The sequence below is a fragment of the Convolutriloba macropyga genome, chromosome 12 (assembly GCF_964194025.1).
Source record: "Convolutriloba macropyga chromosome 12, txConMacr16.3, whole genome shotgun sequence".
NCBI lineage: Eukaryota > Metazoa > Xenacoelomorpha > Acoela > Convolutidae > Convolutriloba > Convolutriloba macropyga.
In genome coordinates this window covers 26,363,749-26,387,948 of record NC_134479.1, presented here as the reverse complement: position 1 = coordinate 26,387,948, position 24,200 = coordinate 26,363,749, and the positions used below count along the sequence as shown (strand labels likewise).

At 36.7% G+C, this 24,200-nt stretch overlaps 1 protein-coding gene across 1 annotated transcript in view; it reads left to right on the top strand.

Moving 5' to 3' along the window:
- The window catches only part of LOC142351143 (protein unc-50 homolog), a 440,200-nt gene extending 421,990 nt beyond the window's left edge, over positions 1–18,210 (top strand). Inside the window, exons 6-7 of the mRNA XM_075403259.1 lie at positions 16,902–17,065; positions 17,574–18,210. Coding sequence (XP_075259374.1) covers positions 16,902–17,065; positions 17,574–17,809 — 400 coding nt within the window. The 3' untranslated portion in view covers positions 17,810–18,210. The remainder of the gene's footprint in view (positions 1–16,901; positions 17,066–17,573) is intronic.
- Positions 18,211–24,200: the final 5,990 nt, after the last annotated feature.

Genomic DNA, 24,200 nt, shown 5'->3' with positions numbered 1-24,200 from the left:
AGAACGCGTTATCTGCGTTTGATGTAAATCTAAATGTGTTCATGGATCGTGCCTTGGAATTGCTCAGACAACAAGTTGCATTGGAATGATATTTTGGTCTTGTCCGAGTTGTATGCCAACTTTTACAACAGAGCTATCAGCCCTTGATTGATAATCTCCTCTTGAAGTTATATTAGAGAAAGTTGACTCGCTGATTTCTGAAATTCAATCACTGAAGCTAGAGATAAATTCTCTGAAGAAACCGGATTACCCGTATCTTAGAGCTGCTTTCATAAATCGGACTGACAGTACTGCTAGCGATCGTAGTTCAAAGAAACGAAAAGCTCAAGGCAATGAAAATGTGCTGGCCGGCAAAGAGTCTCAAGGCAGAAAACCAAAAGTTTTCAAGACGGGCACAAATATCAATCATCAGACGACGGTCAGTGCAATTAAAAGACCACCGAAAAGACGGCATCTCTACATTGGTCGTTTAAGCAACTCTGTCTCTACGGATGATATGAGAATATTGCAAGAACAAGGGAGTTGCTCTACTGTGTATCCGTGAAATATCTAGGGGAAATTCTCTTCTGAAATCCTTCCACTGTGTATTCAAATTCGATAATGATCAAGTTGAATCTCACAATTTCTGGCCCGAAAATGTTTCATTTTCACGATTTTATTTAAATCAGAAGGCGAGGGAATGGCTGGCCTCGTTTGATACATGACCATCAAATTTCAAAACTCGATGACCGTGTGAAAATATGTTTACATAACGCAAGATCGGTTCACAACAAGAACTCGCAAATAAGAACACTTATTGAAGCTAATGATTTCAACCTCATAATTTTAACAGAAACGTTGATCGACGATAACGCAAATGATGAGTTTTATCTCCAGCAGTGTTGCCCAAATGGCTATTATTACTTAAGTGCAAACAGAAAAGAAAAAGGTGGCAGAGGATTAGCGGTGTTCTATGATGGAAATTTACGTGTCGATATTTTTTCAAACAAGTGTTTTACAAACGCGGGGGTGGCTTTTCTTGAATTTACGCTGGGCAAGTCGGTGTATCTTTTTTGGTTTGTATATACCGTCGAGCAGTTACTAATTTACGTGTCTTTATAAGTGAGTTAATATCGTTTATTGAGGAGAGTGCTGTTGTTCAAAAATTGACTTATTGTAGGCGATATCAATATTTCGATGCTGCTATCATCAAATGATGCCTCAAGAAATTGGATTTCTTTTTTGGATGAATTTCGTTTGCAACAGCAATTTTCCGTGCCTACTCACAATAGTGGTGGAATTTTAGACCAGGTTATTTTATCCGAGGAAGTTGAAGTATCAGAACCTCTTGTAAGTTTCGTTACAAGCTCTGATCATGGAGTTGTGCACTTTGACCTTCTGCGAATGCACGGGAATTTAGCTGTAAAGAAGGCCTCGTGCAGAAAGTGGCAAAGTTTTGACGTGATAGCGTTTGCAGTCTTCTTGCTCCGATCAACAGAGATAATCCTGAAAATTTTTGGAAGTGTTTTAATGAACGAAATGAGCTATGTCGATAAGAAGCATCCTCTGAAAACTAAATATGTGAATCATACGTGCCCTTTCTTTGACGATGAGCTAAGAACGATGAAAAGATCGAGAAGAAAGTTTAAAGAAAGCTTTTCGAAAGAATGGTAATGGCCAAGCCAAAGGCCGGTTTCTTAATGCAGAGTTGGAGTATTTTCAGTTGTTTACCAAAAACAAAAGTGAATACCTCGAAAAATGTGTCGCTAGTGAAAATAAGCGTGTTAGATATTCTATGCTGCAGCAACTCTTAGGAGAAAATATTGTTGTCCTGCCGCAGTTACGAGGGGAGCCTGAATGTCCAGCAAAAAATTTTAATGCTTTCTTTGTTAAGAAAATAGAGGCCGTGTTAGTTTCACTACCTCCAACGAATGGTCTAGAATTGAAAGATTCACATACAACAACCCTGGACAGTTTTCAAGTTTTCACACTGCGCAAATTGAAATTACTTTTACCAAAAATTTTCGAACAGTACTGCACCGAGCAATGTGATACCAACGAGGTTATGTAAAATTGTTTTGACAATTTCTCCGGACTACTTCATTGCGTTAATTGATTTAACTCTCCAGACAGGATACTCCCAGATCAATTCAAACAAGGAGTCGTGAGGCCGCTCATAAAGAAGTCTAACCTTGATCCTGAGTTGTTGTCGAGTTATCGCCCGGTGACAAATCTAAGATTCCTATCAAAAGTTATTGAAAGAGTTGTTTTTGAGCAAATTAATTTCTATCTGGAATCCTATAATCTTATGAGCAAGTATCAGAGTTCCTTTCGTTGCTCGAATTCAACGGAGACGGCTTTGCTTAAAGTCTTAAATGATCTTTGCTATCTAGACGAGTCGCACTCCGTGATGTATAATCGGTTAGACTTGTCAGCAGCGTTTGATATTATTGATAATCAGTTTTTATTTGATATTAGCGAAAAGGATTGGTTTGCAATCGTTGGTGTTACTGTTTATAAAGAATTATCTTTCGCATCGTTCGCAACAAGTTATCATAAATTGATGTCTTTCTGGTGATGTTAAAGTTAAGACGGGTGTGCCACAAGGGACGGTTCTTGGTCCTTTACTTTTCTCCTGTTACATGCTACCTTTAGAAGATAAACTGAAAGAACTGGGAATAAAGTATCATTTTTACGCAGATGATTCAGTTCTTTATTTTGTATTCGGTTCGACCCTCAGTCAATGCGTATTTGATGATATATTGACCTCGATTCAACGTTGGTTCAGCAATGCAAAATTGAAATTGAATGCGGATAAGAGTGAGAATATGATTATTCGGAAATGTAAAATTGTTAAACATGATCTTTTACGACTGCCGGAATATGGTGACTGCACTGAACAGGTAAAAACTTCTAGGTTGTTGTATTGATTGTCAACTTACTCTGCAACGACAGGTCAACTTCGTTTTTTCGAATTCCTTTTATTATCTCCGTAAAGTGTGGTCAATTCGTGATCAATTTAAAACATCAGTCCTAATTGAGCTAATTAGAGTTTGGTGTTATCACGTGTTGACTTTTGTAATTCTCTTTCTTATGGTCTGCCAAACTTTTTATAGCAAAACTTCAGCGAATAATGAACTCTGCCGTGCGTTTGATTTTTCGATTGTCACCTTCAACACCAACCTCGTAGTACCTGCAGCAGCTACACTGGTTGCCAATAAGGCAGCGCATTGTGTTCAAAATCCTATTGTATGCGCATCGCTTTGTACATCAGCCTGGCAAACTCCCACTATTTTTATCGGAACTAATGAAACGAAACACGATGGTTACAAGGTCTCAATATATTTTTTTACAATTTACTTGTTCCCAAATTTCGCTCTTATTATGGAAGACGTTCGTTCTCGCATGCTGTTGCTGTTAAGTGGAATAAACTCATTTGATTTGAAACTTATACCCTCTGAAATTTTATTGAGGCGAAAACTCAAAACTTATCTTTTTTATTTTTCCTGCACTGTTGAGATTTTAAATGGTGCTTAATCCAATAATAATAATAAAAAATATATTGTAATAATTCAAATATTGATGAAAGGACTCAGGAGAATGATTGCTTCTTTTTCAATGGTTTCATTTTATGCTTTCGCTTTTTCTTATCAAGCTACATTTCGAAGTTTTCAAATTTTAATAGACGTGAAGTGGTAGCTGGAGGCTATTGTTAGTCTCATCGTGGTTCTTGGTTATAACGTTTCAAAGAAGAGTATTGGTACTCTTAAGTTTTTCATGACTCGTAGAGGAGAATTGATATTCTACAGGTTTTTTTTCAACTGAGGCAAGTTTGTTCATGTCTTGAAATTTGACTTATTTGTTTTCGAACATTGACTTCTGTTTTAAAACATTGGACAATTGCAATAGCTTAGTTTCTAGTTTAGAGTAATTTTGAACAGCTGGTAAAATACAAGGTCCAAAAGTTTTTCAAAGTTTTTCCCATAGCAGTCCTTCCTCCCTGTTCAAAATACAGATCAACAACCTGTCTGCCCAACTTACCTAACCCCGCCTATTTGCGCAACCCAACTTACCAACCAAGCCACAAACATACCCACCCAAACCCTTAAGACCCACATTCTACCCAACAGGCCCCAGCCGCAACCCCCGCACCTGTCTAGACCCCTAAATTGAAAGTTGTGTTAGAAGTTTTTAAGTGCTTTCTTGTTTTTAAAAGCTATTATTGTTTTTTTTTCCTTATGTTTCATATCTCTGATTTTCTTAAGGTTTGGTAAATGATTATATGCATCGTTTCTGTATTCTATCGGCTATGTTTTTCAGCTGGAGGAAGTTTTCATAACCTCAACTTTGATTTCTTTATTTCGATCCTGTACTTATGTTTAAAAATGTTGACGTCCTTTTTCATTTGATTGAAGTTTGCGACAAAGATGTTAGTCATGTGGTCTTTTTAAGCAATTTTCTGCTGGACTAATTTTTTGTCTGAGCCTCTTGACTTCTCGTCATCAAAAACGGGATGAACAGTAAACGCCTGAAGTCTGCAATTCACCGGAACTTTTTGGAGACTTGAATTCAGTCGTTTGGGAACAAATCTCCCGACGTAAGTTGGTTATGGCTGAATATGTGACTCCAATAATATTTCAGATTCTGATAGATAATAAATAGGAACTGCTAGTAACATTTATGGTCAAAAGATATTAGAGACGTATTGATTCAATAACAGACGCTCCTCTCGAAATAACCACGCGAAAAATTGAATCAGTTTAAGGAGGTAGTCCGAATATACACTTTCAGTAACATTTTTTGCTGCTCTTGGTATGAGCGGGCTTAATTAAATGATTGCATTTTGTAAAAGTTAGTATGTTTTTGATATAGTTTTGCGAGAAAGCGCTACCCCTGAAATGTTTTCCGCGAAAGAGTTTTTGCCCACTCTCAGAAACCTCACTATCATGTAGTGCAATTCTGAAGCAATCATATTTGGCCGTTTGAGGGGTAATTCTGCTAGATTTTTTAAACCGTTTTTTTGCGACTTAGCGATCTGTTGCAATTTTGTTCATTGTCGTTTTGTATATTTGTTTTATAACAAGTAGTTTGCAGAAAGTACGAAATGGCCGGAAAAACTGATCAGTTTCGAGAAAGAGTTCGATTATTCATGATTGTTTTGATCAACTATCTCATTTTTTACCTCACAAAAATTTTACCCTACCGCTCTATCTGTTTCTACTTGAAAGATTTTTGGGAGTAAAAATTGCATGATTTCCTTTTGATAAAGTTGCTAAATTGGTATTTCGGCAAACATATATAATACATGTATGTTTATTGAAGGAGCTTCAAAATGAGCTAATTATGAAGCGTTTTGAGCAAATTTTTCAATAGCTCTTGATATCTCGGAAGTGGACGCTTTTGTTTAGGTTGGCTGCAACGATCAGAAAATCAACTTATTACAGCTGTGTTCAGTGACCTTTTATCTGGACTTCGTAGTATAGTTCTTGTGTATTATAGAAAAACGTCGCTTTTAGAAAGAAGTCCTTTTTGTTGCTCGTAAATGCTTTTTTGTGTTCAGGAAGATCCGCCCAGTCAGTTGTCTTCAACTTCCTGTACTAAGTGGCTTTTAGCACTTTCTCATCGAAATTCATTTCATACTGATCTATCAAATGCTGCCACCATCTTTGTGTAGTTTTTTGATCTCATGTCCAATTGTCAGTTTGTTAAAATGGTCCAAATATGTAATCGTTTCAGCGTTCATTTTCTGCATTCTCTGAACCTTCTACGCAGAGTGAACTCGTCCTTTCGCGAGCTTGATGTTTAGCACTTGTGTGAAAGTTTCTGACTCTGGGAGACATTTTTTTTTGCGTTTGCTGTTTTTGCACTGTAGCCTTTTTTCAAATTCGAATATCACCGTAGGCGCCCGCTAAATCTCGTATAATTGCCTTTTTCCGAAATTTGCTTTGTTGATCTAACTCGTTCTTATTAATGATACTGTCCCGTGCCGATATACCTTTATGAAGACGAGAGGTGCCGTCAAGTCGAACTTCGAGCTTTTGAAATCCTCCTGGCCAACTGTGTTTCGTACGCAAACGTATCGTGTAGATAGGTCAATATTGTCTCGCTTTCCTCTCTCTATCTCAGAATCCCGATCTCATCAACTCGGCAGTGTATTGGCGGCCGCCTATTCAAACCTTTTTGAGATGCCTTTACCTTTGTTTCGCGATGCCGCAGGATGTTATGATTTGAAGCGAATCAAATCAATTTTTTCTTTTTGTGGTCCTTATTTTGTCCCAGGATTTCATAAAATTGCTTATGACATTCCAATTTCGACCGGGGATTTTTTCCTTTTTTTGTAGCTTGAGGGCCACTCTGGTAGTTTGTTTGGGTCTCTAAGCCCTCCAGTAAATTAATGTGTATTCATGTTTGCTGATGACGCTTTCTAGGTACCGAAGAAGTTGAAAGCTTGTTTTCCTCCCCTTTCAAGACTGCGGTTAAGATCTTTATACAAAAACCTTTTTGAAACATTTGTAACTTGCTCTGTTTTCTTCATCAGTTTTGGTTTCAGCACTTGAATTCTCGCCAGTCCGATTTTTGGAAGATGGTTTCCTCGTGTCAGATTTGTTATCAATAATTAGAGATCCATCGTAGGGAACCAATGAGAGAACCACCCGCGTGGTTTGTTTGGGTCTATGAGCCATCCAGTAAGTTAATGTGTTTTCATGTTTTCTGATGACACTTTCTAGGTACTGCAGAAGTTGAACGCTTGTTTTCCTCTCCTTTTAGGACTACGGTTAAGATCTTTATACAAGAACTTCTTTGAAACATTTGTAACCTGCTCTGTTTGTTTTCTTCATCAGTTTTGGTTTAAGCTTTTGAATTCTGGCCTATCCAATTTCTGGAAATTTTTGCTGTGCTTTCTTTTATGATTTCGTGCTTATCTACTGGATGTCTTCTCAAATGTTTACTATGGAATATCGTTCTTCTCTTTCGCTCGTCAGAAAATTGTATCGTTGACGTTTCTTCAATCGCAGGAGCTTTCGGTTGTTCTTCGTTTTGACTGTATCAGATTGCATGCTTCTGATTGGGACTTCAGTCAGATCCTGACTGCGATCAGTCAGTCTTCAGTATGACCGTTTTCAGACGTCAGCAGAAACATTTGAAAGCAGATAGCTCTCCCTTGGTCGGGCTTGTTTTCTGTGTTTCCTGTTTGTTTTATCTTTCAATCCATTTTTTTGTTTGAGAAGACCCAACAATCTTTGCATGCGATGAAAAATCATGGATCTCCTTTAACATGGGCTCTACCCTTAAATTGACGCTCGCTACACTCGAATTGATGTTTTGCCGTTTAGATATCATCATGGAAACTTGCAGAACATACCTAGCGATAAAAGTCCTCTTGTTTTGGTTCAGGAATTGTTTGAGGGTTTTTGTTCATTAAGGCGCGGGAAGATTTTGAGGGGTTGGATTTCCCCTGGAGCATTTCCTTTGGTCGCAGAAGGTGTTGCAGTTCTATCCATCATCTTCCCTTCAAAAGAAAAGTTAAATTACACTGGCTTTCGCTCAACGATGGGGTCACATGTGGACACTTGAGGAGGATTTTGTTCATCAGCTTTATCGGCGGAATAATCTGTGTTAGCTTCTGCACTGTACACTGTATTCGTTGATTCTTGTTTTCTGGAGTCGCAGGTGATTCTTGAGCTCTATCTGGGTTTTCTTTTCTTATGTGGTTATCTCTATCATCATCATCATCAATTTTAAAACGTAAATCTCAACTGATTCGATGGATATTCAATTTGCTCAAAAACAGGGTTTCTTTGCTCTTCGTTCGCGATGTTCGGTTCAAGGAGGTTTTCAAGTGGATTTTTGTCCAAATTTAACTTTTCTTTTTCCCTGGGCACCATCCCTACTGGGCTCCAATTTTGATACTCATATTCGTTAAGTTTCCCAGTCTGTTTGCTCCCGACTGTTTTTTTCTGCTCCCGACTGTTTTTTTCTTTGCTGGAACTTTTTGCCATGCTAACGATCTCACTGGAGGTTCCCCCTTTTTCCCCTTTTTGTCTGCCATTTGTAGCCCCCTATAACGTTCATATCATCCAGCCATTTGTTTTCTTGTGTGTTCTTTATTATTATCTTCAACAACTTCTGTTTTCTTGATATTTTTTGAGTTATTACTCTATTTTTCTTTTCCTCGGGTCTTGAGTATCCGTAGGGATGGGTTGCTGTAGAAGTATTGTTTTCTAATCATACTTTATCTTTTTGCCAAATATATGTTTCGAAGCAATTTTTTTTTGAAATTGCGTTTGTTTTGTCAATACATTCTGGGAACACAAGTCGACTTGCTGTCTCGCTTGCCATTTATAAATCTTGCTCTTCCGTAGTTCAAACTCCTCAGCTCAATGTAGTTCTTACTTCATCTGTCAATCAGATATTACGCATTTTCATCCCTCGTTCACTTTTCGTGGTAACAATCTTCCGAAGATTCGAAGACCTCAATGGAAGTTCAGAAAATCACTTTTCTGGAACATCGTCGGAAAACTTCCCGTGTTTCCACTTTCTCCAAAACACTAAATGAAGGGTTAAAACCTCATCATCCCAAGGATCTCAAAAAGCAAACAGTTATTTAGGTCTGATAAAATGCAAAATATTGTCAAGAGCAAAAAACCACAAAAGCTTTGATTTTGAGCCCTTGATGAGTTCGGAAAATTTCAAAGTTTTCGACTTTCTCCCAAGTTTCTTATCAACAAAATTTTCTGAAATGCTGATTGATTGCTCTGCAGAAATTTGAAACGGCTTCCGAATTGCATGGCGATCATGCTTTTTCTTTTGAAAAATTTGGCCTTTTAAGGTTCATTTGGAAAACAAATACTGGCAATATCGTTGTTGTCGTTGTGGGACAGAATGTAGTTTCGTCTCTAGTCTTTGACATTTTCTGTATTTCAGTTATTTCACAACATCTTCAAACCGAAAATGAAAGCTTCTGACTGATTATTTCTTCCCGAACAGTCATGCTTGGGTCAGATGACGAAGTTTTTTTTTCGTTTTGACTGTCGGATCGTTCTGCATATCGTTCTGCGAATTGCCACTCTCGTTAAATTCACCGTCTTCTTCGATCTTCTCTTCAGCTGTCTGCCTTTTTCCTATAACATTTTCAGATTGCCATCACTGGCTGCGATCATTCACCGGGTACCAGAAGTAGACTTTGGCTCTAGGTCGGAGCGAATCATTAGTAAACCGACTTATTACAGCTATATAGTGCCCTTTTCTCATCGAACTCGTGATATCGTTCCGCCAGATTAGAAAGATATGATTTTGTTGCTCTTAAATGCTTCTTCATATGTTCAGGTAGATCTGCCCAGTCACTTTTGTTCAACTTCCTGTACTAAGTAGCGTTAAGCACTTTCTACTAATCGAATTTCATTTAATACTGATCTATCAAAATGTACGAACATCCTTTTGTGTTGTTTTGTTGATCTCATGTCCATTTGTCGCTTTGTAAAACTGGTCCAAGATTACTCGTTTTAAGCGTTTATTTTCTGCATTCTCTGAACCTTCTACGCAGAGTGATTTTTGCCTTTCTCGAGCTTCATATTTAACACCTGTGTGAAAACTTCTGATTCTTGGAGACATTTTTTTGCTGTTGCCATTTTTGCGCGTTCGCCTTTTTTTCAATTTTGGTTATCTTCTCCGTTGGCGCCAGCTGAATCTCGTGTAGTTGCTTTTTCTCCGAAATTTGCTTTGTTGATCTAACTCATTCTAATCAATGGTTCTGTCCTAAGTCGAGATACATTTCTGAAAAAAGAGAAATGCCGTCGAGTTGAACGTCGGGCTTTTGAAATCTTTCTGGACAACTTGTTTGGTACGGAAAAGTATCGTGTAGATAAGTCAATACTGGTTTTAATTCTTTCATCAACTTGGTTTGAGTGGTTCTAATTAAATAAATGCATTTTGTAAAAGTTAGATTGTTTTTGATATTAAGTTTGCAAGAAAGACACTGCCCCGAAAATGTTACGGATGTTTTTTCTTGGGTTAGCAATTTTTCTGACGGCCACTTCTAAAAATGTCCGCATTTTAAAAAATAAATGTCAAGCGTTTTTGTCGTAAGCAGTAGTAACCGAATCGAGTGTTAAATTGAGTGCTTTCTTTTTTTGCCCAATCTCAGAAACCTCACTATCAATTAGTGCAATTCTGAAGCTATCATGTGGCCGTGAGTGGGGGTAATGTTAATTTTCTCAACAGTTTTTTTTTCGACTTAGCGATCTGTTGCAATTTTGTTCATTGTTGTTTTGTATATTGGTCTTATTCCAAGTAGTTTTGCAGAAAGTACACAATGGCCGCTAAACGTGATCAGTTTCGAGATGGAGTTCAATTTTTCATGATTGTTTTGATCAACTCATTTTTTACCTCACAAAAATTTTAACTAACGGCTCTGTTTCTACCTGAAATAATTTTTGAGTTAGATTTTCGAGGTTTAATTTAATGAAGTTGTCAAAATTTACTTTCACCAGACATATGTTGCAGGTATATATTTAAATTGATTGAAAGAGCTTCAAAATTAGCTACTTATGACGTGTTATGAGCCAATTTTCCAGTGGTTTTATGATACATCGGAAGTGGACGCTTTGATTTAGGTTGGAGCCAACTATCAGTAAATCAACTTGTTACAGCTGCGTTCTGTGACCTTTCTTCTTGACATCGTAATATAGTTCCGGTGTATTAGAAAGACGTCCCCTTTTGTTGCTCTTTAATGCTTCTTTATATGTTCAGGTAGATGCGCCCAGTCATTTGTCTTCAACTTCTTGTACTAAGTGGCATTTAGCACTTTCTACTCATCGAAGTTAATTTCATACTGGTCTATCAAATGCTGATCTATCATGCCCAATTATCAGTATGTTAAATTTGTCCAAAGATGTACTCGTTTTCAGCGTTCATTTTCTGCATTCTCTGAACCTTCTGCGCAGAGTGAATGCTTCCTTTCTCGAGCTTGACATTTAACGCCTGTGTAGAAATTTCTGACTCCTGGAGACATTTTCTGCATTTGCTATTTTCGCACGTTTCGCAAGTTCGAATATCTCTGTTGGTGCTAGCTGAATCTCGTATAGTTCCCTTTTCTCCGAAATTTGCTTTGTTGATCTAAGTCGTTTATATCAATGATACTGTATCATGTCGCGATACCTTTCTGAAGAAGAGAAGTGCCGTCATGTTGAACGTCGAGCTTTCTAAATATTCCAGGCCCACTTTGTTTCGTACACAAGCACATCGTGTAGATAGGTCAATATTGTCTCGCTCTCCTCTCTCTATCTCAGAGTCCCGATCTCATCAACTGTGGGCAGTGTATTGACGGCCGCTTAGTCAAACCTTTTTGAGGTGCTATTCCCTTTATTCCGCAATGCTTCAGGATGTTATGATTTGAAGCGAATCAAATCAATTTTGCCACTTATTGGTCCTTATTTTGGCACAAGATTTCTTGTAATTGCTTATGAAATTCAAATTTCTACAATGGCTTTTTCATTTTTGTGGTAACTTGAGGCCCGATCAGGTTTGGTTTCAGCATTGTTGAATTCAGGCCAGTCCGATCTTTGGAAGATGGTTTTTCGTGTCAGATTTATCATGATCAATAATCAGAGACCCCGTCAGGATTCTAAAGCGAAGGCCTAAACTTTTCATTGTATATCTTCCAGGTAGTGTGAATCTCTTTCCTCTGTAATCGCATACACATCATAAACAATTGAGTGACTTCTTTGATGGTTTCGTGCTTATCTACCGGATGTCTTTTCAATTTTATACTCTGGATTATCGCTCATCTCATTGTAGTTGTCGTTGTGAGTTTATCTTTCATAAACGGTATCGTTGACGCTTCTTCAAACGCAGGAGCTTTTTGGTTGTTCTTCGATTTGACTGCATCAGATTACATGCTTCTGATTGGGGCCTCAGTCAGATTCTAACTGGGATCAGTCATTGTCTTCAGTACGACGGTTGTCAGACATCAGCAGAAATATTTGAAAGCAGGTAGCTCTCCCCTGGTGGGACTTGGTTTGAATTTCCTGTCTGTTTTTTCTTTCAATTCATTTTTCCGCTGCAGACAATCCAACAATCTCTGCATGCGATAAAATAAAAATTCATGAATCTTCTTTAACATGGGCTCTTCAAATCGACGCTCGATGCACTCGAATTGATGTTTTACTAATTTGCTTAAATATGATCAGGGAAACTTGCAGAACATACCTAGCGATAAAAGTCCTCTTGTTTTGGTTCAGTAAGAGTTGGTTGAGGGTTCTTGTTCATTAAGGGCGGGTAGATTTTGGGAAAGATTGGATTTCCCCCTGGATCAATTCTTTTCGTCGCCGGAGGTGTTGCATTTCTATCCGTCATATTCTCTAATCTGTGTTAGCATTTGCACTGTATTCGTTGATTCGTGGTTTCTGGAGTCGCACGTGATTCTTGAGCTCTATCAAGGTTTTCTGTCTTCATGAGGTTATCTCTATCATCATTGTTGTCCATCCGTTCTCCTTCCGAAGTCTCAACTGATTCTATGGAGACTCGATTTGCTCAAAAACAGGGTTACTCTGTTCTTAGTCTGCGATGTTGGGATCATGAGGCTTTTCATGGTCACCATGGGGATTTTTGTCCAAATTTAACTCTTCTTTTCCACGGGCACCATCCCTGCTGAGCTCCAATTTTGAGTGCTCATTTTCGTTAAGTTTTCCAGTCTCTTTGCTCCCGACTGTCGCTGGATCTTTTGCCATGCTAACGATCTCACTGGAAGTTCCCCTTGTTTGTTCTGATTTTGTCTTGCATTTGTAGACCCCTCTAACGTTCATATCATCCAGCTATTTGTTTTTTCTTGTGTTCTTTACTGTTCATCTTCAACAACTTCTGTTTTCTTGATCTTTTTATTCCAGGTTTTGGTTCTTGGGTTACTATTTTTCAATTCCTCGTATCATGAGTATCCGTAGGGGTGGTCTGCTGTAGAACTATTGTCGTTGTTTCCAGGTGTTTTGTAATCATACATTATCTAAATAAATTCTGGTAACACAAGTCGATTTGCTGTATCTCTTGTCGTTTATCAATCATGCCATACCTTAGTTCAAACTCCTAAGCTCAATGTAGGTCTTAATTGATCTGTCAATTAGATGAAACGCATTTTCATCCTCTTTCAGTTTGCGTCGTAGCAATATTCGAAGACCTTTATAGAAGTTTAGAAAATCACTTCCCGTATATCCACATTCTGCGAAACGCTATAAAATTGTAAGTTAAGGATTAAAACCCCTTAGGATTAAAACCTAAGGATTAAAATAAGGATTATTGATTAATCTATCTCTTTTAGTTGAGATATTATGTCTGTTGTGATTTCTTGAAAATATTTGTTTTCAAAAACATATTTGGATTTTCGACCTTCGCCATTTTGTTATCATTTTTGGTCGATTTGTAGCTTAGTCTCTGTAAAGGCCGGTCAAAACACGTTTCCAGTGAGCTATAATTTAATCTTTATAACGGTTTTGGTTTCAACTATTTGTATCTCGGCTTTGCTACTACGAGGTTTGTGATTTGTTTGTAATTATTTGTGATTTTTTTTAAAATTCCAAATCAGAGCCCACGGTGCAACCCCGCTGCGCTCACGTCACGCCACTTTCATTAAGCTAAAGCTAGCCTCACTAAACCGTGGCTAGCTAGTGACGAAGCTCACTGGTCGTTTGAGAGCAAGTAGCCCGACTTAGTAGGTTGTTTATTCTTAAGTATAGACATCGAGTTTTTGTCGTAATTAATGGTGATTTGGTTTTTTAGATGGTCTCTTTTAGTAGTTCTATTAACAATACGTTTGATCGGCCTAATCAATTGGCCTCAATTATTGCATTAGTGGTTTGTTGAGCGATATGAAGGAAAACCCGTTGATCAGATGAGAAGGAAATGATGATTTACAGTATGATTTAAAGTTCTTGCAGGTAACATTTTATAATTATATTGCCTTCAACACTTTGGTGTCGTTGAATTGTTTGAAGTTTTGGCTTGTGCTTGTATCTGTTCTTATTTTATAGTCTTGTGACTCAGTCTTCTTAATAACAGGCGCAATTGGTTTCATGAGGTGCTGAAAATTAATCTCTTAGTTGATATTATGTCTGTCGTGATTTCTGAAGCTATTTGTTTTCAAAAACATGTTAGGGTTTTTCAGCTGCGCCATTTTGTTGAATAATCTTTGATCGATTTGTAGCTTAGTCTGTCTAAAGACTGGTCAAAACCCGTTTCCAGTGAGCTATAATTTAATCTTTATAACGGTTTTAGTTTCAACTATTTGTTTCTCAGCTTTGTTAATACGAGGTTTGTGATTTGTTTTTGATTATATGTGATTCGTTTTCAATTGTTCGTGATTTTTGTTTTCTTCCTATGTGGATATAAATAAACATTTAAAGGATTTCTTTTACTATTTAATGATTTTAATCACTTTGAAATCGGTTGTTTTCAAAAATAGATTATTTCTTGAATCCCCCTTTTTGCTCTTTTTTGTCGACCTGTTATCCAGTCGCATTGAAGATCAGTCCCATATCTTTTCTAATGAAGTGTAGGTCAATTTGTTTTATTTAGGTTCTATCTGATGCGAGTTTGTTTTTGTTAATTTTAATTGCTCTCAAACGATGTTTGTAGCAATTATATTAGTCCTGTAGCCTCACTAAACCGTGGCTAGTAGCTACTGATAAAGGCAACCGGTCGTTAAAGAGCAATTCGACCGACGTTAGTCGGTTGTTTATTTTTTAAAATATAGACATAGAGTTCTGGTCGTAATTAATGTTTATTTGATTTTTATGATGGTCTTTTCTAGTAGTCCTGTTAACAACAAGTTTCATCGGCCCATTAAATTGGCATCAATTATTCCATTAGTTGTTTGTTGAGCAATATGAAGGAGAACCCGTTGATGTTCAGATGAGAAGCAAATGATGATTTACAGTTCTTGCAGATAACATTTTATAATTTTAGTGCCTTCAACACTGGTGTCGTAAAATTGTTTGAAGTTTTGGCTTGTGCTTGTATTTCTCTTTTTTTTATAGTCTTGTGACTCAGTTTTCTTAATAACAGCCGCAATTGGCTTCCTGAGGTGCTGAAAATTGATCTATCTCTTTTAGTAGAGATATTATGTCTGTCGTGATTTCTGAAAATATTTGTTTTGAAAAACATGTTAGGGTTTTTGAACTTCGCCATTTTGTTGAATATTTTTTGGTCGATTTGTAGCTTGGTCTGTCTAAAGACCGGTCAAAACCCGTTTCCAGTGAGCTATAATTTAATCTTTATAACGGTTTTAGTTTCAACTATTTGTTTCTCGGCTTTGTTAATAGGAGGTTTGTGATTTGTTTCTGATTATGTGATTTGTTTTAAATTGTTCGTGATTGTTGTTTTCTTTTCTATGGAGATTTAAATAAACATTGAAATGATTTCTTTTACTATTTAATGGTTTTAATCACTTTGCAATCGGTTTTTTTCAAAAATAGATTTTTTAACTTTCGCCCCTTTTTGCTTTTTTGTCGACCTGTTATCCATTGAGGATAATTCCCATATCTTTTCTAATGAACTGTAGGTCAATTTGTTTTGGTTAGGTTTTATCTAATGCGATTTTGTTTTTGTTAATATCAATTGCTCTCAAACGAAGTTTGTAGCAATTATATTAGTCCTGTTGGTCTTGCTTTGCGATTTTTCGCGTGACTGATTTTTCGTCTGACCCATTTGACTTTTCGTCCTCAAACGGAATAAACAGGTAGCGCCCAGTGGGTGTTTTGTTCTCTTAGAGCCTTTAAGCTCACAAGTCTCCAAGTATGCGATTATCAAACTGTTTTGGAAGCTTATACTTTTGGCGTGAAGGGAAGGGCGGTTCTTGGAGTTGATCCCCCCACCACCACCCTCAAATCAGCAATCAGCCCACCGCCCACTTCACCCCCATCCCTACCGCTGCACATCGCAGCCAAAGAACCCCCGGATCTATTCTGTCCCTTCCCCCCGTTTTTTTACGCCCCCCGTAACAAATTATGTGTTATATAGCACGTTACTATGTAAAAAACTAACACGTGCGCATGGGTGGCGTAAAAGATCGCCCACTAAGCATCGCCCTACCTCCCCCTCCGCTGTTGCCCCCACCCACATCAGCCCCCGGTTGCACCCCTGACCGCTGCGCTCACCTCACGCCCCTTCAATTAATCTAAAGCTAGCCTCACTAAACCGTGGTTAACTACTGACGAAGCCAACCGGTCGTTTAAGAGCAATTCGCCCGACGTTAGTCGGTTGTTTATTTTTTAAAATATAGACATCGAGTTTTGGTCGTAATTTTTGCTTATTTGATTTTTATGATGGTCTATTCTAGTAGTCCTATTAACAACAAGTTTCATCGGCCCATTAAATTGGCATTAACTATTCAATTAGTGGTTTGTTGAACGATATGTATCTTTTTGAACGTTTTCTATCTTTTCCTCATTTGATAGCCAATTAAATCAAGAATGTGGATGAGCGGGGCCGGAACATTATGTACGAACGCACCTTACCGAGCTTTGTTTTTTAAGAAAATTTCTATTTTCTGCTGCTGCTTAAGACTTGGCATTGAAATTTGGCCCTGGCTTTGAAATTCGAAAATGGAAAGTTAATGATATGTCGCCAGTATATAGCCTTCAACCAACTTCATTTTCCGACCCCTTACGAATAAAGTAAAGATCTTCATTTCACGGGTAAAACTTGATGTATTTCCACCTTCTGCATCTCTAAGTGAGATTAATTATAAGTTTCTGCCAGCACCTCCAGGTGTTGATTTATGCCAATTAAACGGCTGAAACACACTTCAAAAGTATACTTCAATTATTACTTGACTATCCTTAAGTTTTACTTGATAATCTTTTCTGAAGGTATTATTTGATATTAACAATTGAGAGTTGTCAAAGTTTTTAATCCTTGACTGTACCCAATTTCAGGTTCCTGTCAAACAGATACCTTGTTATGCAGTCGCGTCACAGAGGAGGTGCTAATAGTGCTTCAGGATTTGAGATTGAGTGGGCTTACGCATTCGATATACATCTTAATGCCATAGTACCCGTTGTCACCATTCTGCATGGAGTGATTCTGCTGCTACTATCAGGTTATTAACTTTTATTATTTGATATATTCATGAACCAATAGGGGGATTCAATTAGCAATATATTTTTGAAAATATTATTTCAAATTTTGGCTGTTAAATTGAGAAAGAAAAATTGTGCGTTCACTCTATGATTGTGATTATGGTCTTGCACGTATGAGATTACGCATAGAAAGAATCATCTTAAGAAGTTGAATGCCAAGAACGTGTCAGTTCTTGAGGTTGGCATTCAGGAATGCGAACCAATGTTCTCGTATTGAAAATATCAATTAGACTTCTAGTTTCTGTGGAGCGAGAAATTAAAGGACCCAGGCTTCGGCTTGATAATAACGTGGAAATTTAAAGTTTGAATTACTACTACTGATCGCTATTTGTGGCAAAATGCCACGAGTGATGACGAGAAAATAAACGGTGCGCAATTTTGTTCAACAATATGGGGCAAAAGTACCGGCAGTGAAAACAACGAAAACAATAGGTCGCAAATTTACTCAAACATTTTTCCTTGTTTCAGTTGTGACCCATTCTAACGTGGGCTCGGTGGCCTTGGGCAATTCACTGTGGGTGATTGCTTTGGGCTATTATGTCTACATAACCTTCTTAGGATACAGCAGTCTGAGTATCCTACACAGTACACAACTGCTCCTCTACCCCATGTTACCCACCCTCTTTTTCTACTGCGTGTCCCTCATGTTTGGATGGAACTATACAAATTGGCTGCTGTCCTTTTACTCTGTTCGAATCGGATAAGAAAACAAAGTTCTGAAACGCTAAGAACTGAAAACTTAAATAACCAAATGAAACTTTTCAGTCTTCTTTGAAATGAAAGGAAAGCAGCTGGAAAGAGTTAAGAGAATTTTGGATGTTATTTTGTCCCTCCCTGATATCTGTTTACAGTGAAGTAAGACTAACGGTTTTGAGTGTAACTTGATATAAGTGAATATTGATGAGATTTCTTCACGGCCTTTTCACAATTTTTGCTTGGAGTAAAATTTGAAGTAACTTGCACATATTCTTGGACAGAGGGCTATCGTATAAAAGTTTAATGATTAACAATTATGAAATTATATCAATTCATTTGTCGATCTTCTATTTTGTATATTAGCTATTGTCATTATATTAGATTGTATCGAGTTAACAATTTCAATTCATATTTTTTAGCCAAGTAAGAGAGATTAGTAAGAATGGACATGTGCATACCGTACCCTCCTTGAGGTGGGACGCATGTCTTCCAGTATCGTCTGCAGTTATCTCAAGCGATCTGGCCAGATGAATGGTTATCAGGCAAGAAAGAGGAGGCTTTTCTTGAAAGTTCGTACAGGTCGGACACCGCTATTATTGGTCTGCTTGAAAATAACGGAAGTTCTTTATATGTTTTCTTTAATAGTCAGAATTTCTAAAAAGAAAAATTTTCTAACGCAAAACCTATTTTCTTTGGACAGGCAGTCCAAAGAAACCAGACGAAACAGTCCGAGACAATGTATATTTTGTTTTTACAATTCACAGAATTTTTACAATTCAAAGAATTTGAATTGTATTGGGGCGCTGTCTTTTTTTAAGATCTTTTCACACATTTTATGATTTTTGAAGTCAAATTGGAGTAGTGAATTTGGTCACGCCGAAACCGGAAATGGAGCGAAAAAGCGAGTGGTTTTGCGGCGTGAAATTTTTTTGCTCTAATTTTAAAGTAGAGTGAGAAAAAAGTGTTTGAACAAAAATTCGCTTTCTCGCTAGTGGTTTTTTCACATGCGGCAATTTCAATTTGATTTTCAGTTTTTAATAGCCGCCCTCATCTTCTCAGCCGGCTATTATTGCGCTCGTATTTTTTTTTACTTCGTCAAACTTTTTTTCGCTTTACCATTTTGCCGCTTTTTCGACATTTTGCGTGAAGTCTTTTTGACTTCTCTAGGCTAGTTTCTCTCTTCTCTCATTCTGCTAAAAGTGAGTTTGGACATCAGTTGCTAAGCAAAGCAATTCAAAATGAACAGAGTCGGTATAAAAAATTGAAGTCAGAAATAGAAACGGGATAAACCCATAAAGCCCAATTTTAGATGCCCGCTATTTGAACATCGTTCCTATAGGTCTTAGTTACCATCGCTAATGCTTATTGGTATTGTTAGTAGCCCCTATAGCCTCTCTCTAAGAAACAGAAGTATGTTCAACTACGAAATGCCATCAAAATAAATCGGACTTCAAAAATATTTTTGTACAAAAATCTTTTTTTTTTCAATATATTCTGTTCGTTCAATCCCAATCATGCTTATTGGAATCAACGGCGGCTATTTTCCGGCAATCTGCCGGGTATGTTTTCGATTTTTTGGATAGGATTTTTTTCTAAATTGTTTTTCCAATTCCCTCATAGTCCGTTCTAGGTCTAGTTTTTCGTTTAGTCAATGAAAATTCTTTGAATGTTCTTTTTTTTTGCTGTTTTTTTTTAAAATTTATTTATTTATTAGATAGTTTTTTGAACTGTTTCAACTGTAGATCGGAACATTTTGCCTTGGGATTGTTTTGTCGGCTTTCTTCGAAATTTTTTGTTGGACTGTTTTTAGTGACACGACCGATGATGCAGTAAACGCCCCCCAAGTCTCTCTCTCTCTCTAATATTTTGTTGGAGTAAACAATAGTGTTTTTCAAGATTAAAACTCGGAGAAAGTCTGTGCGTACCGAATGTTTTTATCGCATACTAGAACTCTATCCGTGGACCCGACCTCGGTTTTAGCTAAAAACAAATTTAAGGAAATCATTTGGAGTCAAGATTATCTGCCCTGCTGATCCCTCTCTAAATGAATTAGAGGACTAATTGGTCTTCGGGTAGTTTTGGATATTTCTTGATTAATAGCCGCCGTCAGCCTCTCAACGGCTTTTATTTAGGCGCTCTCCTTTTTTGCAATCCAAATAAACTGGATTGTATTGGTGTTCTGTTTTTTTACGACTCGAAGATGAGTATTGGTGGAGCGTCTTTTTTGTTTGATGGATATTTTTTGGAGTGTATTTAAAACAGGATATAAAAATCAATGCCGAACGTGGAAACTAAGAAAACTGTGTGAAAACTGAATTAACTTTAGGTAAAGCGACTAAATGAAATGAAGAGCAGAGAGAAGAGAGAGTAGTTTTCTGTTCATGCGCTATTTTTGAGAGAGCGCTATTTTTGAGAGAGTTTCTAAGTGTTCACTCCAATTGTTTTAATCTGAGGTGTTTCTTTCAGTTATCTAAATCAGTTGTAGTATGTTTGGAAGCTGTTTTGACTATCAGAAGCAAATAATATATTTTAGGATTCAATTTTCAGCTATTTTTTGAAACCATTTTGCTTTGCTCCAAGATTTTTTAGTTTATATAAACGTATTCGTTTTTTACGGCATTTGTGGAGTTGTGTGGTTGTAATTAGTTATCCTAGTTGTTTTTTGCGCTGTGAAACTGATTGCTTTTAATTTTGAGTTGTTTTTGTCACCGAAAATTGAGTAAATTTGAAAAACAAATTTACCGATTTTTTGTCTTTTGTTTGTCTTTTTTCTGATTTCATTCTTAGTGAAGTATTTTTGGTCAATTCTCAATTAAGATCTGGTGTGTAGGTTTTGTTGTTTTTAAGTGACACTTTTAACCGGATTGAATTTTATCAATTTCTATTTTTTTAAAAAAAATTGTTAGCTTGTTTTGATTGTTATATAATGTTTCTACACTGGGTATTGTGTTGGTGGCTGGTTTATCAGAAGAATAATTTGAAAAATTCTCAGAAAGTTTTATTTTGACATTTTGTAGATAATACATATGAAATATTTTGTTCGTCCGTCATTTTATTACACTTTCCTTGATTTTCTCAATATGAACACATTTTGTTAAGTTATCTGCCAAATGATATTCAGTTGCAATCGCCAAAATTTTTTTCAGTATCAACTAAACGTAAATTTTATCAGATGCCATATCATTTTCTGCAGTTAGATTTCTAATGCCATTTTTGCGGTTATTTTTTGAATGTTTTTCAAGATGCTCAAAAATATGCGTGAGTATGGTCACTGTTCTACTTCAAGTTGTTTCCGGATTTCTTCCGGCTATTGTTTACAATTCAAATAAATTGAATGGTATTGGGGAGCTGTCTTTTAAAGATCTGTTCACATGTTTTCAAGATTTTTGAAGTAAAATTAAGGTGCTCATTTTGGTAACGCCGAAACAGGAAGTGGTCGAAAAAGCGGGTGGTTTGGCGGCGTCAAATAATGGTGAGTTGAGTGTAAAGTGATTTGAGAAAGTCTTTGAAGAAAAATTTGCCTCCTCGCTAGTTGATTCATGTTCACATCCAACAGTTTGACATTGATTTTAACTGTTAGTTATCTGATTTTTTTAAAATAGTTTTTGTAAACCATAGTACATTCTGGGGGATCAGTTTGTTTGCGTTTTGTTTAGTCAATAAAAAGTCTTTGAAATGTGTCAGAATTTGTCCTGCTATGTTTGTTTTGTAAGATTTTGGCCTTTAAACCAATTTTTTGGCCTTTTTCAGCCGTTTCTGATTTTATGGATTGAAGACATTTTGTTCAGGCTTGAAAAATTGTTCATGTAGCATTTTAACAACTCAAAAATTACCTGGATGTCATTTATTTTGTTTTGCTAATTTATTTGCTAATTTTTAAGTTTGTTGAAACAGTTTTCAGGTTTTTGGCATTATTTGACTAATGAAACTATTTTCAGGCTTCAATTTGCTGCAATGGATAACTTTTAACGAGCCAGAGTATTTTTTGAAGACAAAAAATTGTGAGGAGGCAACATAACTATTTTAACGTATATTTGTTAGCTTGACAGATGCTATTTTAAAAATCTTCTTGAGTTTTAGCACCTTTTTTATTTTTGATTTATTCTTCTGTTTGGATCAGTTTGTGCACTCTGTTTGACTCCCATGTGACATGAAATTTTTATTGCAGTTTTGCTGTTTGCCATTTCGTAGTTTTTGGCAGGATGTTGCCAGTGTTGAAGAAGTTATTGCTTTTGAACCTAATTAAAGTATCACTTTTTTCAATTTGAAATAAAACTGGCAGCAATTTTTCAATTTTAACGAAAACTGCCAGTTAATCAGTAACCTATTTTGCTGCTTGGTGCTCGAATCTTTTACAACGAAACAAAAATGATTCTGGGGACAATAACGCAAAAAATATTGAGAGATTTCATAATAAACGTTCTTCCACGTTTATGCTTATTTGGGTGCCTATAAGCATAAACCACAAAAAATTCGCTTATTGTGGTTTATGCTTATACTTGTCATTTGTGTCCAGTAACTTACCGTTTGTGGTTACCTTAACAACAAGAATATCTGAAACACAAATCTTTCACTAATTCTCAATATGTAATTTTTTTATTTGACTTGTGTTTTTTAATATTCTGTTGGTCAGTTAAGGAGCTTTGAAGTTTTTCATCCAATTCCTCTGAACCGTTTTATATGACATCTTCTGCTATGTTTTCTCTTTACTTCGTTATTTTTGATTACTTGTTTCGTTTTACATACACTATAGTACCAAAAAGCTACGTACACCAAGAAAATTCTTAAAAAGCTGCGCAAAAATCAAATAATACAACACTTTGAGTTCAAATCATTTCTCTAATAACAGGAAGTTAGGCTCCTAGTTTTTTTAATATATGGTAGACAGTTTATGAAGTTTTCAGAAAAATAAATCAGGGTCTTAAGGACATCTGGGTCAAGGTTTTGACCATTTTTCTTCCAATTTTTCTTAAATTTCTCTCGGTTTTCGTAATTTTTGCCTCACAATTGCCCATAGGCTTTCAATTGGATTCAGTTCAGATCTATTTGCCCACCATTCCAGTACCTCTCGCTCCTCTTCTTTGAAGAATCTGTTGACAATCTTTGCTTTATGCACTGAAGCATAATCTTGTTGAAAAATAAGTTTTCGAAAATGAAATTCTTTTTCGTATTTTTCATCCTTTCCGAGCGAACTAGACCTTTAGGCTTGTTTGATCACCTAACAAACAGCTCATCTGATGTTTTGTACATCTCGAGATGAGTGATTGCTTGTGAAAAATCAAAATGCTGCCACGGAATCTCGTTTAATTTCTCCGAACAACTCGAAGAATTCCTTCGCTTGAGACGCCCTGAGCCTGTTACTTTATTTTGTAGTAGCTTGTATGCATGCTGTATACTGTCTTGATACTGCTATCTTGATTTTAGGCTGAGTTACTTTGTTTTCTGACTATCAAAATTGGGCGTTTCCAATCGCAACGGCGTGGCAAACAGTGAATTAACAAAGCAGCTTAACCTTCTTTTCTGTGTAAGCGGAGCAAATGAAAATCAAATCGCGTGAAAAACTTTTCAAAAGTTTTCACGCCTTTGTTCACGCCTTTCCGACAATCAAACGTTTTGAGCAAAATTAGCGCTTAAAGCGCACAAATTATGCTGTACGTAGCTTTTTGGTACTAAAGTGTAAGTCACGTTTGACTCCTGACTTACTTCACCCAGTGTTTTAACTGAATGGATTTTCAATTATTTTACTCGTTGAATCACGCAATGTTTTGTGTACGGACGATCTTAAAAGAGCAAAATAAAAAAGAAAAGGGATAAACCGATAAAGCTCGGTCATTAAGCCATAGTGCATTATGTTCTGAAAGTTGATTAGAGCCAATTCTTGCCGACATTAGTATTAATTTTTATATATTCCAGTTAAAAAGCTGAAGTAAGTATAGTTTTAGAATCTAACTGAAACTGCTCGCCAAATTAGAACTCTTTTTATTTCTCTTTATTTCTTTTTTTGTTTCAATCCCGATGTGTGTTAACTTGTCAACGGCGGCTATTTTCCGCAAAAATTGCCGGTTATGTTAGTTTTTTTTTTTTTTGGGGGGGGGGGGGGGGGGGGCGGGGGGAGAGGAGGCTGCAAACTGCCACTCTTTACTAGCCTGGACCGGGCGCGGAAACTGTTTTGTTTCACGTACGTATACAATTTTGCTGTGGATTCTATCGGTCGGATTATATTCTTGAACTGTTAAATTGTAGCAAAACTGGATGTTGATTTATAGAGAGTAACATTTGAGAAGCAATAAATATATTAATGGAATTTGAATTCATCATTTGGCATGCTTTTTCAGCAAATAAAAAAGGCAGCAATCTTGCTGACAAAAGTAAATGTCCAGGGTCGAATTGTAGATAGTT